Source organism: Oncorhynchus gorbuscha, linkage group LG07, assembly GCF_021184085.1.
Source record: "Oncorhynchus gorbuscha isolate QuinsamMale2020 ecotype Even-year linkage group LG07, OgorEven_v1.0, whole genome shotgun sequence".
Taxonomy (NCBI): Eukaryota; Metazoa; Chordata; class Actinopteri; order Salmoniformes; family Salmonidae; genus Oncorhynchus; species Oncorhynchus gorbuscha.
The window spans coordinates 34,698,029-34,714,857 of NC_060179.1; the positions used below are offsets into that span (position 1 = coordinate 34,698,029).

General features: G+C 43.2%; 1 protein-coding gene across 3 annotated transcripts in view; it reads right to left on the reverse strand.

Moving 5' to 3' along the window:
* The window catches only part of sugct (succinyl-CoA:glutarate-CoA transferase), a 171,952-nt gene that overhangs the window by 23,093 nt on the left and 132,030 nt on the right, over positions 1-16,829 (reverse strand). For 2 of the 3 annotated variants that reach the window (XM_046356278.1, XM_046356277.1), the window contains exon 13: positions 5,061-5,124. The exons of the other annotated variant lie outside the window; for it this stretch is intronic. In XM_046356278.1, coding sequence (XP_046212234.1) covers positions 5,061-5,124 — 64 coding nt within the window. The remainder of the gene's footprint in view (positions 1-5,060; positions 5,125-16,829) is intronic. 3 annotated transcript variants of the gene reach the window in all.

Below are 16,829 nucleotides of genomic sequence, written 5' to 3' on the forward strand. Positions count from 1 at the left end.
AATGTCACCTGGATACAAGTCAGGGTCTGATCAACCTTGTCTGGGTCGCCTGGGCGAGGGTGTCTGATCTTGTAAGACCCAAAACACCCTATGACCCCAGGTTTCATCACTGATGATGTGTCCAAGAGCCTCAAGAAATGTATTCCTTAAAACATTTTCTAAATCAATGACAAAAAAAACAATTAAATCTATTTCAATCCCACTTTTTAATGCAACAAAATCTGAAAAAAATCCAAAGGTTAGTGAATATTTATGATACCAACTGTAGCATAATGACATGCATATTTTAGCCAAATTTAATTACATGACTGAATCGTTTGTTAATATTCGAGAATAGAAATTTGGTTGCAGAATACAGTGGGGCAAAAACGTATTTAGTCAGCCACCAATTGTGCAAGTTCTCCCACTTAAAAGATGAGAGGCCTGTAATTTTCATCATAGGTACACTTCAACTATGATAGACAAAATGAGAAAAAAATCAGGAAAATCACATTGTAGGATGTTTTATGAATTTATTTGTAAATTATGGTGGAAAATAAGTATTTGGTCACCTACAAACAAGTAAGATGTCTTGCTCTCACAGACCTGTAACTTCTTTAAGAGGCTCCTCTGTTCTCCACTCGTTACCTGTATTAATGGCACCTGTTTGAATTTGTTATCAGTATAAAAGACACCTGTCCACAACCTCAAACAGTCACACTCCAAACTCCACTATGGCCAAGACCAAAGAGCTGTCAAAGGACACCAGAAACAAAATTGGAGACCTGCACCAGGCTGGGAAGACTGAATCTGCAATAGGTAAGCATCTTGGTTTGAAGAAATCAACTGTGGGAGCAATTACTAGGAAATGGAAGACATACAAGACCACTGATAATCTCCCTCAATCTGGGGCTCCATACAAGATCTTACCCCGGGGGGTCAAAATGATCACAAGAACGGTGAGCAAAAATCCCATAACCACACGGGGGGACCTATTGAATGACCTGCAGAGATCTGGGACCAAAGTAACAAAGCCTACCATCAGTAACACACTATGCCGTCAGGGACTCAAATCCTGCAGTGCCAGACGTGTCCCCCTGCTTAAGCCAGTACATGTCCAGGCCCGTCTGAAGTTTGCTAGAGACCATTTGGATGATCCAGAAGAAGATTGGGAGAATGTCATATGGTCAGATGAAACTAAAATATAACTTTTTGTAAAAACTCAACTCGTCGTGTTTGGAGGACAAAGAATGCTGAGTTGCATCCAAAGAACACCATACCTACTGTGAAGCATGGGGGTGGAAACATCATGCTTTGGGGCTGTTTTTCTGCAAAGGGACCAGGACGACTGATCCGTGTTAAGGAAAGAATGGGGCCATGTATCGTGAGATTTTGAGTGAAAACCTCCTTCCATCAGCAAGGGCAATGAAGATGAAACGTCACTGGGTCTTTCAGTATGACAATTATCCCAAACACATCACCCGGGCAACGAAGGAGTGGCTTCGTAAGAAGCATTTCAAGGTCCTGGAGTGGCCTAGCCTGTCTCCAGATCTCAACCCCATAGAAAATCTTTGGAGGGAGTTGAAGATCTCCTCTAGAGCAGTGATGTTTTGGGGCTGTTGCTGGGCAACACGGACTTTCATGGAGGAATGGGCCAAAATACCAGCAATAGTATGTGAAAATCTTGGGAAGACTTACAGAAAACGTTTGACCTCTGTCATTGACAACAAAGGGTATATAACAAAGTATTGAGAAACTTTTGTTATTGACCAAATACTTATTTTCCACTATAATTTGCAAATACATTCATTAAAAATCTGTATAAGGAACATCCCGTCAGTCCAGGATCAGCTGTGTCCATTTTAGTTGTGAACTTCAAAGGCATGCCGCTGGTCCAGCTAAAAGGATCCCCATGGGGAATGCCACACAATAAACAGTTCTGCACAATCTCTAATGAGGCAGCTTCTCACAATCAAAGGCACAAAAACCTATTCGAAGCCTATTCTCCATCACTGATATGTGCAAGACAGACAAAGACCATCATTGAAGAATGGTGGAATGTGGAATCAGGACTCATCAGAGTGGTTTCTTGAACTGACTTACTTCCCATCAGAGGTTAATCATCCCCTTTTGTTTGACTGTTCTGGACATCCATTTAAAGGGACTAGTCTCAGACCCAAAAGCCCCACCCCCTTCCAACTCAGCTAATTGCCAATTTTGCGCTTTATCTTGCTGTCATTCCATTAATTGCTCTTCATTGTGTTCTTTAGCCATGCATATTTTCATCGCCATTCACCCAAGACAGGTTGAGGCCATATAGGCACAATTATTGTGCCCTATTCTGACTTTTTCACTCATGAAACGGCAAAAAAATACAATTACTGTGGCGAATTTGCAAGTGCACAGACAGAAAAGCAGGCCGTCTTCCGCAAGTTAAATGGGTCTGAACTTCCGATGCACTAGGACCCTTCCCTGCCCAACTCCCCCAAAATAACCCCTTCTTTGGTCGAAGTTTGGTTTTATGCAAATCACAGGGGGAAGATTAGAGAGAATAGAAGTACTCAGAGATGTAATGTATATGTTGGAAAGATGCTTGGTCAGGGGCCCGTGACATGGTACTAGGTGTCTGTTGTGGTTTTCCTGTCTTTGTGGATCATTCTTCACAATTATCCTTGATTTGGCTTGGATTGGCACATCAATGTTCAGGATACACAATGGTAAACACCACATTGAAAACATCAAAGCCCACCACTGATTGTCGGGGGGGGGGGGAGGATATATCACCCATTTAGAATTAATTGAGAAATCAGCTTCTAAACATACCTGTTCCAGCAGTGAGCTCAGAATAGAACAACACATTTCAAGTTCATTAAAAAAATACAATATTTGTGCAAAAAATGTGCACTACAGATCAGACTTCCTTGGTGCAGTACATACTGTAGCAGACCTGGGATAACTATAGTTTTAAATATGTAGTTACTTTGGAGGTGACTACAACTGTTTGATGACAGATCCCTCAAAATAACTACTTTTTAAAACAATTTAATACAGATCAGAAGTGTCTACTTTTTAAAAACTATTTGAATACAGATCTCAGAAAGCAACTACATTGTAAACTATATGAATGCAGATCTGAGAAACAACTACTTTTTTTACAACTATTTAAATACATATCTCAGGAAGTGACTACTTTTCAGAAACTGTTGGATTGGCTGACATCAACTAATGTCAAAAGTCTGCATTTCAAACTTCATGTTGCAGATAGAAATATAATGAATAGAGCACACAATTTCCTATACTATTCCAATCTGACAGTAGATCATACTTGATCTGCACAATGCATTTACATCTGAACATACTGTACATTTCCCTACACCTCGCAATAACATCTGCTAACCATGTGTATGTGACCAATAAAATTTGATTTGACATTTCCATTTTCCTGAACAGGCCCCATGTGTAGATAATCAAGTTACAGCTACTACCATCAGGCCATCAGAATGCTGAACAGCTAACCCTACGATATTTAGTTATATTAAACACTTACTAGCCATATGTTGTTACTGTTATTCTCAGTAACACTTAACATGAAGCAATTTCTAAAGTCCTATGTAACAATTTTGCTATTGTAGTAATCAGTTACTAAAGATGTATAAGAACTTGATGTCAAGTGATACTGTATTACCTTAAGTCTCACAGATTATGAAAATGTACAGGTAACTGACAAAATAATGGAATCACTTGGGAGTAAATGAGGGCACCCCCCTCCAGGTGTCGCCCATCTTCCCCATTATCCCCTGTGTATTTACACCTGTGTTTTCTGTCTGTCTGTTGCCAGTTTGACTTGTTTGTTCAAGCCTACCAGCATTTTGTCTCAGCTCCTAGGTTTCCCTAGTTTCTCTTTTTCTCGGCCTCCTGGTGTTTGACCTTTGCCTGTCCTGACCCTGTACCCGCCGGCCTGACCACTGCCTGTCTCTGAGCCTGCCTGCCTGCCATCCTCTACCTTTGCTCCACCTCTGGATTACCGGCCTCTGCCTGACCTGACCCTGAGCCTGCCTGCCGCCCTGTACCTTGGCCTCTGCTCTGGATTAAAGACCCCGCCTGCCTTGACCTGTCATTTGCCCGCCCCTGTGATTACAATAAACATTGTTACTTCACACAGTCTGCACTTGGGTCTTAGCTTGATTCCCGATCGCCATGGTACACTGATGCTGTTCTGGTAAATGGTGGCCCAACTCGTATTAAGACACTTCATGTTGATATTTCCTTTATTTTGTCAATTACTTCTTTCTCAGTCATTTTGAAACTGCAAAAGTGTTTTATTCAAATGTTAAGATTAGCCCATGTCTCTCACTGTTGCTTAGATCTAGCTAAATGCCTGAAAGGGACATTCAGATGTTTTCAGGCCAAACAATGTCTATGTCCCAGGCCATTAGTTATATTAGCTATATTTACCTCAATGCAAATAAATGTTTAAAAAAAATAAAGCAACATCTGTTTGGTTAGGGGTATAAAAAAAGTTGTATAACTGTACATTTTTATTACTTTCCATTATTTTGATCGATAAATGTTAATGATTTTAGAATACATTTAAACATGCTAAACATTAAGTATTATAATTATTATATAGCCTATATAATTATAGGCTGTATATAAACATTAATTGTACAGCCCTCCAAACCATGTGCTAATGGTAATATATTTACACAAATTAAACTGTTGTAATTTTTGGTCCTTGATTGCCAAATATTCAGTCATAAAATTATTATTTTGTTTTCAAAAAACTTTTGTTCATCTAAATATGATTAATTTTTCTGTGCGAGCCACAAGGGCTCATAGGAGCAGGAGCCTATATCCTGTTTCTGTAGTGTGACACAGCTTGATGTACACCCTCTGGACAGGAGGCTAGTCTATTGCAGGGCCTTACCCCCAATCGATCTCCTTAATGCTTAATGTGTCAAGCAGATATGCATCGGGTCCCACTTTTACAGTCTTTGGTATGACTTTATACGTTGTAATTTGTTTAAATAGAGAGAAACAATCTATTGTCACAAGTATCCCTGTAGGGCTCAGGCTCTTACCTGGTACTGCAATCTTTCCAGCTGTTGGGTGGTTCATCTCCAGTATAAGGCCATTGTTTGCAACCTGAACAAAAATATACAAAAGATGAAGAACCATTCACTCTTCTTTATCAACTTATTTCATTAACACGTGGCCATAAGGGCTAAAGAACTCTGTCATAAAACAGACATACTGTCACGGTCGTCCTCATCTTCATCTGAAGAGGAGAGGCGAGATGGATCGGAGGACCAAAATGCGGCGTGGTATGTGTTCATCGTTAATTTTAATAAAGCAAACACTGAAACCCTATACAAAAAACAATAAACGAAATAACAACCATGGAGCTAATGCGAACTGCGCTGAAACAAGCAATCAACATAGACAATCACCCACAAACAAACAGTGCAACCGAGGCTACCTAAGTATGATTCTCAATCAGAGACAACTAATGACACCTGCCTCTGATTGAGAACCATATGCTAGGCCGAAACATAGAAATCCCCAAATCATAGAAAAACAAACATAGACTGCCCACCCCAACTCACGCCCTGACCATACTAAATAATGACAAAACAAAGGAAATAAAAGTTCAGAACGTGACACATACTTTTGTATATACTGTATAGTGTATGTGGAAACCGCTTCAAATGAGTGGATTCGGCAATTTCAGTCACACTCGTTGCTGACAGGAGTATAATATTGAGCACGCAGCCATGCAATCTCCATAGACAAACATTCACAGTGGAATGGCCTTACTGAGAGCTCAGTGACTTTCAACATGGCACCATCATGCCACCTTTCCAACAAGTCAGTTCATCAAATGTCTGCCCTGTTAGAGCTGCCCCAGTCAATTGGAGCAACAACATTACATTACATTCAACGGGTCAGCTGTGAAGTGGTAGGCCACACAAGCTCACAAAATGGGACTGCCAAGTGCTGAGGCGCGTGTAAAAATGGTCTGTCCTCAGTTGCAATACCCATTACCAAGTTCCAAACTGCACCTGGAAGCAACGTCAGCACAAGAAATGTTTGTTGGGCACTTCATGAAATGCGTTTCTATGCCCGAGCAGCCGCACACATGCCTAAGATCACCATGAGCAAAGCCAAGCGCCAGATGGAGTCGTGTAAAGATCGCCGCCATTGGACTCCGTAGCAGTGGAAACGCATTCTCTGGAGTGAAGAATCACGCTTCACCATCTGGCAGTCCGACAGAAAAGTGCTCAAGAGCTAGATAGTGCTCTAGCCTAGAACCCCCTTCACCGGGGGGATCTGTAGTCTGTTCTATACACTATGCATTTTAATATCATAAACCACCTGCACTCGAAACGTCCACATCGCCCACAGTTGAATCAAAAGGCTGCCTATCCGGCCTGTTTAAATAACTTAGGATAATTAGCGCTATACATCAGAGTGTGGGCAAGCTGAAGTCAGACTCAGACAGTTACATAAGGACGAAGAGTCAGACCACCAGACATGTGTGACACTCTCGGTCTCTCATCGACATGGACTCGCTGACCCTCGGAGCATATTACCACAGCGACAGCGTCGAGAGAGTGCGCCTCTCCGTCATGTTATATTTAGAGGCTGCATGGTGGTGATTCACGTGGCACCTCTCTCTCCTCTCTCTACGGGACAGCCAATATGTGCACTTCACCTTGGCCAGGTCGCAGTTGTAAATGAGAACTTGTTCTCAACTGGCCTACCTGGTTAAATAAAGGTGAAATAAAAAAGTTGGGTTTCGCGTCAGTCTGCCCAGACGTGAGTCTCTGTCTCTGTCTACTCCTTTCCCACTGGTATCTGCGTTCTTCATGTCGAGGGAGGTCATGCACACAAGAGCCCACTTACGGCGCGTTTACATGGTACGAGGTAGACGGCAAAATGGATGTCATTCCACACCGAGCCACAAATGGCGTTGTGGCTCCCAGTGAATGACGTCAGCCGCCACGGTAGACGGGGCTTCCCCTCAAAGTTATAATATTTTAAACTTTTACTGTCTGCCGTAGCATTGCTTTTGTACCGAAATCACCATAGCAACACATACAGTTATGCTGGCTTGCTTTTGATGGTTCTTTCTTGCTTTCTTGTCCAGTTATGCCGACTGGTCGTTATACGGATTGGACATTTTTTTGCACAGCATTAGAGTCACACACACACACAACTGACACTGCAGCAACTCTGTGTGTTCACCACCAGCCATAGTTCAGCGTAAGTTTGCTGATGCTTTGAATGCCAGGGTTGTGGAGTTAACAGAACCCCAGCTTATTGCACTTAAAGTAAAAAATACTCATAGCCCTTGCACAGAGAATGAACATAAATTTGACGCAATTCTTAATTTGTTTTTCAGTCAGCAGCAGCTTTACCACTTGGTTTGCTATATGACAGTGAAGGATGGAGCTGGGGAAATGTAACCATTCTCAAATGCATAGCAGGAGCTATGGATACAAGGATTGACAGTCCACAAGATCAACATGATCAAGTTATATAATTCATTGAAATTACAGTAAATATTGCCAATTGCATCTTTAATATGCAGTCTCTTCTTGTTGCACATTGAAACCATGGGTTTGATTAGTACAACTCCAAATGCTTACTTGAAGCTCAAGGGGGCAATAGTTTATTCTGAAGACCTGTTTGCCAAGTTTGATTGAACAGGGTTCCAATTATCGCACTGTTCTTGCACACAAGGGTGTTATGTATTTGTCTTCAGGCACAGTTTATGCATCATTGATGACTCTCTCTCTATTAATGTTTTGAACAGATAAAAACAAAATACACTCGCTTGTTGGTTCTTGAAATGCAAATGCTTCCAGACCGCCATAGTCTATGGCACATTTAATACATGAGTGAGAACGAGAGAGAGAGAATGAAGGAGATTTTTATGGAGTACTAACTGGTAGATATCTCTGGCCTCTGGTACTATTTTTATGTATAACAATGGATCTCCCGGTCTCACTTTTCAGGTAAGAATAAGTCCCTTATAAACAAGTGAGGCCGATGTGTGAAGCAGGCTTGAAAACAGCAGCCTGGTCCCTACTCACGGAGGTCATGACAGGCTAACTTTAGGATAATGTACAGCAGAGTCACCACACCATACTTTCCATGCGTTGTTGCACTTTCGGAGGTGCTGCAAAGGAGATCACTTTCCCACATTTGGTTCCAACTTCTTGTGTGTATGTCTTATGAATATGAAACGGATTGCAGCTGGCTCTTTAGACAGTAGAATCAGTGAGTATCTAGAAATGTACACTATCGTTCAAAAGTTTGGGGTCACTTAGAAATGTCCTTGTTTTGGAAAGAAAAGCACGTTTTGTGTCCATTAAAACAACATCAAATTGATCAGAAATACAGTGTTGACATTGTTAATAGTCGGCTGACTATTGCAGCCGAATGTTGTGAATGACTATTGCAGCCTGAAACGGCAGATTTTCTATGGAATATCTACATAGGCGTACAGAGGCCCATTATCTGCAACCATCTATCCTGTGTTCCAATGTGACGTTGTGTTAGCTAATCCAAGTCTATCATTTTAAAAAGGCTAATTGATCATTAGAAAACACTTTTGCAATTATGTTAGCACAGCTGAAAACTGTCCTGATTAAAAAAGCAATAAAACTGGCATTCTTTAGACTAGTTGAGTATCTGAAGCATCAGCATATGTGGGTTCAATTAAAGGCTCAAAATGGCCAGAAACAAAGAGCTTTCTTCTGAAACACGTCAGTTTATTCTTGTTCTGAGAAATGGCTATTCCATGCAAAAAAATGCCAAGAAACTGAAGATCTCGTACAATGCTGTGTACTGCTCCCTTCACAGAACAGCACAAACCGACTCTAACCAGAATAGAAAGAGGAGTAGGAGGCCCCGGTGCACAACTGTGCAAGAGGACAAGTACATTAGGGTGTCTAGTTTGAGAAACAGACGCCTCACAAGTCCTCAACTGGCAGCTTCATTAAATAGTACCCGCAAACACCAGTCTCAATGTCAACAGTGAAGAGGTGACTCCGGGATGCTGACCTTCTAGGCAGAGTTGCAAATAAAAAGCCATATCTCAGACTGGTCAATAAAAATAAAATATTAAGATGGGCAAGAGAACACAGACACTGGACAGAGGAACTCTGCCTAGAAGGCCAGCATCCTGGAGTTGCTTCTTCACTGTTGATGTTGAGACTGGTGTTTTGCGGGTACTATTTAATGAAGCTGCCAGTTGGTGGTTCTTGATAATGGGCCTTTGTACGCCTATGTAGATATACCATAAGAAATCTGCCATTTCCAGCTGCAATAGTCATTCACAACCTTCACAATGTCTACACTAAATTTTTTATCAATTTTATGTTACTTTAATGGACCAAAAATGGGCTTTTCTTTAAAAAACAAGGACATTTCTAAATGACCCCAAACTTTTGAACGGAAGTGTATATCTAATTTTAGGCAGTTTACTCTTCCAACTGCTGCTACACAAAAAAGTTATTCTGGCTCTGAATTCTCATTTGAGGCCCATAAACCCATTAATCCCAATATGTAGGACAAAGATTAAAGACGAGAATTCCTTACTCAAAGGACAGAATGATGAGTCTCTCCCTTAAGATGAATCGTGGAATGGTGTGTACTTCCTTTAACAGGGGGAGCCATGACCGTAGCTCTGTCCATCTCACATTTTTTCCTGCAAATGGCAGGTCTATGAGACAGCCATGAAAGACGATGGCTTTTCCTTCCCAGTCTCTAATCCACCCTGACCTTGAACAAGAGCAAGATGACCTGATAGAGTTCAGATTCTCCAGGAATATTGGCCTGCCTCATATCTCACTCTTGTTTGTTTCATTCAGTAAGAAACATGGTTGACCTTGTGGTTGACAGCTACCTGGAGAAGGCTGGAGTTGACTATGGGACTGATTCAATAAAACCTGCCATCTTTGTTAACAAATTCTGTCTCACATGGAAACTAAATGAAATTAAGCATCCAACTTTGAGAGGAAACCATCTGTTATTTTGAGTGCCCAGAACCTTCCCATTTGGCCCCAGGATATAAGGCGTGTGAAACATTGATTGTTTGATTGAATTGAGACCAGAGTTGGACTTCTACCTTATAAACTTATCCAGCAACTTCATAAAAATGTGGAAATAAGATTTGCAGTCTGAAATGAAAACTGCATATGAATAGCCAGGTGGCCACATGCTCAACAGAACTTTTATACTGCTCTTCCAAAGACCTCAATGAAAATGTTTGGTACTTTTTATTGGTTTGTATGAATCACATCATGAATCATAATATTGCAGTAAATATGGGGTAGCCTGGCCTGAGACCAAAAGCCAGGTCCAGCAACTGTGTCAACCCTACATGTTCGTCTTTATGCCAAGAGATCTGAACTTCTTGAGAAATGTTCTACAATATTGTAAAGGGTAAACACTTGACACAGCGCCATCATGGCGTGTTGTAACAATGACTGGGAAAACTGTTTAGAGAACGAAAGATAAAACGGTAGCTTAAAAAACCTTATCATCCTCCAAACAGTAATCCAAGACAGTCAATCTCCTAAATGCATGATTAAGTGAGGGAGCGATAGGAAAATAAACATTTCAATTCCCAGCTTATCCATATGCTGATATTGAACTTGACAGCTGCCCCCTCCTTACAAGGATTTGACAGATAATCAAAAACACAATTGTGGAAATGAAAAGGTGGTACATGAGCGCCACATGCATCTCCCATTTCCCCCGATACACACTTCAAACAGGGTTCACTTTATGCCTGTGTCAGCAGGCAGTAAAAGCCCTGTTTATTTATGTGTCTCTCATTTTTCATTTGATTTATGTGCCTCCTTTCATCGAACCAGGCCTCACTGTCTCCTCTACTGTCACACTCTTCACAAGTATCTGCTTGGGAAGCTCTGTGGTTACATTACATTTACATTTACATTTAAGTCATTTAGCAGACGCTCTTATCCAGAGCGACTTACAAATTGGTGCATTCACCTTATGACATCCAGTGGAACAACCACTTTACAATAGTGCATCTAAATATTTTAAGGGGGGAGGGGGTGAGAAGGATTACTTTATCCTATCCTAGGTGTTCCTTAAAGAGGTGGGGTTTCAGGTGTCTCCGGAAGGTGGTGATTGACTCCGCTGTCCTGGCGTCGTGAGGGAGTTTGTTCCACCATTGGGGAGCCAGAGCAGCGAACAGTTTTGACTGAGCTGAGCGGGAACTGTACTTCCTCAGTGGTAGGGAGGCGAGCAGGCCAGAGGTGGATGAACGCAGTGCCCTTATTTGGGTGTAGGGCCTGATCAGAGCCTGGAGGTACTGAGGTGCCGTTCCCCTCACAGCTCCGTAGGCAAGCACCATGGTCTTGTAGCGGATGCGAACTTCAACTGGAAGCCAGTGGAGAGAGCGGAGGAGCGGGGTGACGTGAGAGAACTACATGAGAGGGGAAAACATTTATATGGATCAACATTGATCCAATGCTTTAGTTTAAACATAATAATTACATATATATATGTAATTATCATATCATATATATATATGATTGTTTTGTGCATTCAAATATGTTATTTTCCCAACATAAACAGTACCAGCCAAAAGTTTAGACACACCTACTCATGCAAGGGTTTTTCTTTATTTGTACTATTTTCTACATTGTAGAATAATAGTGAATACATCAAACCTATGAAATTACACATATGGAATCATGTAGTAAACAACAAAGTGTTAAAAAAATCAAAATATATTTAATATTTGAAATTATTCAAAGTAGCCACCTTTTTCCTTGATGACAGCTTTGCACACTCTTGGAATTCTCTCAACCAGCTTCATGAGCTACTCACCTGGAAGGCATTTCAATTAACAGGTGCGCCTTGTTAAAAGTTCATTTGTGGAATTTCTTTCCTTCTTCTTCTACTTGTTAAAAAACCAAAGTCCATATAATAGTCTGGCAAGAACAGCTGCTCAAACAAGCAAAGAGAAATGACAGTCCATCATTACTTTAAGACACGAAGGTCAGTCAATCCAGAAAATGTCAAGAACCAAAAACCATCAAGCGCTCTAATAAAATTGGCTCTCATGAGGACCGTCACAGAAAAGGAAGACCCAGAGTTACCTCTGCTGCGGAGGATAAGTTCATTAGAGGTACCAGCCTCAGAAATTGCAGCACAAATAAATGCTTCAAAGAGTTTAAGTAACAGACATATGTCAACATCAACTGTTCAGAGGAGACTGCGTGAATCAGGCATTCAAGAACCCACCACCAAACACAAATAAGACACAACTAATAAGAAGATACTTGCTTGGGCAAAGAAACACGAGCAATGGACATTAGACCTGTGGAAATCTGTCCTTTGGTTTGATGAGTCCACATTTTTTATTTTTTGTTCCAACAGACTTTATGAAACGCAGAGTAGGTGAACGAATGATCTCAGCATGTGTGGTTCCCACTGTGAAGCATGGAGGAGGAGGTGTAATGGTTTGGGGGTGCTTTGCTGGTGGAACTGTCTGATAAATTTAGAATTCAAGGCACAATTAACCAGCATGGCTACCACAGCATTTTGCAGCGATACACAATGGAGGAAACAGCAAAGGGACCACCCCACACCCACATCGACGGGACAGTAGTGTTCCACCCACACCCACACAGACAGCGTGGTGAAGAAGGAGCAGCAGCGCCTCTTCAACCTCAGGAGCTGTTTGAAATAATGCCAAGAGTGTGCAAAGCTGTCATCAAGGCATCATTTTCGTCCCTCATGATGCCATCTATTTTGTGAAGGGAAACAGTCCCTCCTGCAGCAAAGCACCCCCACACCATGATGCTGCCACCCCTGTGCTTCACAGTTGGGATGGTGTTCTTCGGCTTGCAAGCCTCCCCCTTTTTCCTCCAAACATAAGGATGGTCATTATGGCCAAACAGTTCTATTTATGTTTCATTAGACCAGAGGACATTTCTCCAAAAAGTACGATCTCTGTCCCCATGTGCAGTTGCAAACCAAAGTCTGGCTTTTTATGGCGGGTTTTGAGCAGTGGCTTCTTCCTTGCTGAGCAGCCTTTCAGGTTATGTCAATATAGGACTTGTTTTAATGTTGATATAGATACTTTTGTACCTGTTTCCTCCAGCATCTTCACAAGGTCCTTTGCTGTTGTTCTGGGATTGATTTGCACTTTTTGCACCAAAGTACGTTAATCTCTAAACAAAACACGTCTCCTTCCTGAGCGGTGTGACAGCTGCTTGGTCCCATGTTGTTTATACTTGCGTATTGTTGTTTGTACAGAGGAACGTGGCATCTTCAGGCGTTTGGAAATTGCTCCCAAGGATGAACCAGACTTGTGGAGGTCTACAATGTTTTTCTGAGGTCCTGGTGAGTTCTTTTGATTTTCCCATGATGTCAAGCAAAGAGGCACTGAGTTTAAAGTTAGGCCTTGAAATACATCCACAGGTACACCTCCAATTGACTCAAATGATGTCAATTAGCTCATCAGAAGATTCTAAAGCCATGAGATAATTTTATGGAATTTTCCAAGCTGTTTATTAAAGGCACAGTCAACTTAGTGTATGTAAACTTCTGACCCACTGGAATTTTGATACAGTGTATTATAAGTTAAATAATCATTCTGTAAACAATTGTTGGAAAAATGACTTGTGTCATGCACAAAGTAGATGTCCTAACCGACTTGCCAAAACTATAGTTTGTTAACAAGAAGTGATTGAAAAACTAGTTTTAATGAATCCAACCTAAGTGTGTCACGTTCTGACCATAGTTATTTTTTGTTTTCGTCATCCATTAAAATGATGCATTCACACCACGCTGCGCTTTGGTCTGCTTCTTACGGCGATCGTGACAGAATCACCCACCACAACAGGACCAAGTGGCGTGGTGACAGGCAGCGGCAGCAGGAGCAGGGCAAGGAGGAATGGACATGGGAGGACGAATTGGACGGTAAAGGTCCCTGGGCACAGCCAGGAGAATATCGCCACCCCAAGTAGGAGCTGGAGGCAGCGAAGGTGGAGAGGCGCTGGAATGAGGAGTCAGCACGGCGGCGTGGATGGAAGCCCGAGAGTCAGCCCCAAAAATAACCAGGAAGTGGTACACAGGAAGTGTGGCGAAGCCAGGTAGGAGACCCCGGTTCCCTGGTTCGCCAGCACAGCCCAGTGCGGGCTATTCCACCTCGCCGCACTGGCAGGGCGACTGGGAGCATTCAACCAGGTAAGGTTGGGCAGGCTCGTTGCTCAAGAGCTCCAGTGCGCCTGCACGGTCCGGTTTATCCAGTACCACCTCCACGCACCAGCCCTCCGGTGGCAGCCCCCCGCACCAGGCTGTCTCTCCGTTTCAGCCCTACAGGTGCTCCCGCCTGTCCAGCGCTGCTAGAGTCTCCCGTCTGTCCAGAGCTGCTAGAGTCTCCCGCCTGTCCAGAGCTGCTAGAGTCTCCCATCTGTCCAGAGCTGCTAGTCTCCCGTCTGTTCAGAGCTGCTAGTCTCCCGCCTGTCCAGAGCTGCTAGAGTCTCCCGTCTGTCCAGAGCTGCTAGAGTCTCCCGCCTGTCCAGATCTGCTAGAATCTCCCGCCTGTCATGAGCCGCCAGTTTGCAAGGAGCTGCCAGAGCCGCCAGTTAGCCAGGTTCTTCCAGAGCCGCCAGTCAGCCAGGATCTTCCAGAGCCACCAGACAGCCAGGATCTTCCAGAGCCGCCAGTCAGCCAGGATCTGCCAGAGCCGCCATTCAGCAAGGATCTGCCAGAGCCGCCAGTCAGCTAGGAGCTGCCAGAGCCATCAGTCAGACAGAGTCTGCCAGAGCCGTCAACCAGCCTGAGCTATCTCTCAGTCCTGAGCTTCCCCTCAGTCCTGAGCTACCCCTCAGTCCTGAGCTACCCCTCAGTCCTGAGCTACCCTGAGCTACCCCTGAGCTACCCCTTAGTCCTGAGCTACCCCTCAGTCCTGAGCTACCCCTCAGTCCCGAGCTGCCCCTCAGTCCGGAGCTGCCCCTCAGTCCAGTGGGGCCCTTTGTTAGGGTTCCTAGGCCAAGGTCGGCGGAGAGGGTCGCCACTAAAAGGACGCTAAGGAGGTGGACAAAGACAATGATGGAGTGGGGTCCACGTCCAGCGCCAGAGCCATCACCGCGCGGGGGGGGGGGGGGTACTGTCACCATAGTTCTTTTGTGTTCTTTTGTGTTTTCGTTATCCATTAAAATGATGCATTCACGCTGCGCTTTGGTCCGCTTCTTACGACGATCGTGACAAAGTGTATGTAAACTTCCGACTTCGACTGTAGGTGCACACAGGTCAAGAGACAAATAAGAGTGACACATGGATAGACAGTTACATTCAATCCCGCCTTGCACACTCTTGCAAGCAAAGAAAGCAAAGGCTAGCTTTTTCAAACAGAAATTTGCATCCTGCAGAACAAACTCCCAAAAGTTCTGGGACACTAGAGAATAAGAGCACCTCCTCCCAGCTGCCCACTGCACTGAGGCTAGGAAAGACTGTCACCACCGATAAATCCACGATAATTGAGAATTTCAAGAAGCATTTTTCTACGCCTGGCCAGGCTTTGCACCTGGCCACCCCTACCACGTTCAACAGCCCTGCACCCCTCACAGCAACTTGCCCAATCCTCCCCATTGCTCCTTCGCCCAAATCCAGATAGCTGGTGTTCTAAAAGAGCTGCAAAATCTGGACCCCTAGAAATCAGCAGGGCTAGACAATCTGGACCCTCTCTTTCTAAAATTATCAGCCAAAATTGTTGCAACCCCTATAACAATTCTGTTCAACCTCTCCAACTGCTCTTAAATGCAAGTAAAACTAAATGCATGCTCTTCATCTGATTGCTACCAGCACCCTCCCGCCCTTCCAGCATCACTACTCTGGACGGTTCTGACTTAGAATATGTGGACATCTACAAATTCCTCAGTGTCTGGTTAGACTGTAAACTCTCCTTAAAGATTCATATTAAGCATCTCACATCTCCAATCCAAAATTAAATCTAGAATTGGCTTCCTATTTCGCAACAAAGCATCCCTCACTCATGCCGCCAAACATACCCTTGTAAAACTCACTATCCTACTGATCCTTGACTTTGGCGATGTCATTTACAAAATAGCCTCCAACACTCCACGCAACAAATTGGATGCAGTCTATCACAGTGCCATCCGTTTTCTTCACCAAAGACCCATATACTACCCACCATTGCGACCTGTATGCTCTCGTTGGCAGGCCTTCGCTTCATATTCGTCGCCAAACCCACTGGCTCCAGGTCATCTATAAGTCTATGCTAGGTAAAGCCCTGCCTTATCTCAGCTCACTGGTCACCATAGCAGCAACCACGCGTATCACGCGCTCTAGCAGGTATATTTCACTGGTTACCACCCCCCAAAGCCAATTCCTCCTTTGGCCGCCTTTCCTTCCAGTTCTCTGCTGTCAATGACTGGAACAAATTGCAAAAATCACTGAAGCTGGAGACTCACTTCCTTTTAAGCACCAGCTGTCAGAGCAGCTCACAGATCACTGCACCTGTATATAGCCCATCTGTAAATAGCCCATCCAACTATCCCCATACTGTTATTTTAAAAAATGTGCTCCTTTGCGCCCCAGTATCTCTACTTGCACATTTATCTTCTGTACATCTATCACTCCAGTATTTAATTGCTAAATTGTAATTATTTCGCTACTATAGCCTATTTATTTCCTTACCTCCTTTATTTTACCTCATTTGCACACACTGTATCTACACTTTTTTCTATTGTGTTATTGACTGTATGTTTGTTTATCCCATGTGTAACTCTGTGTTGTTGTTTGTGTCGCAATGCTTTGCTTTATCTTGGCCA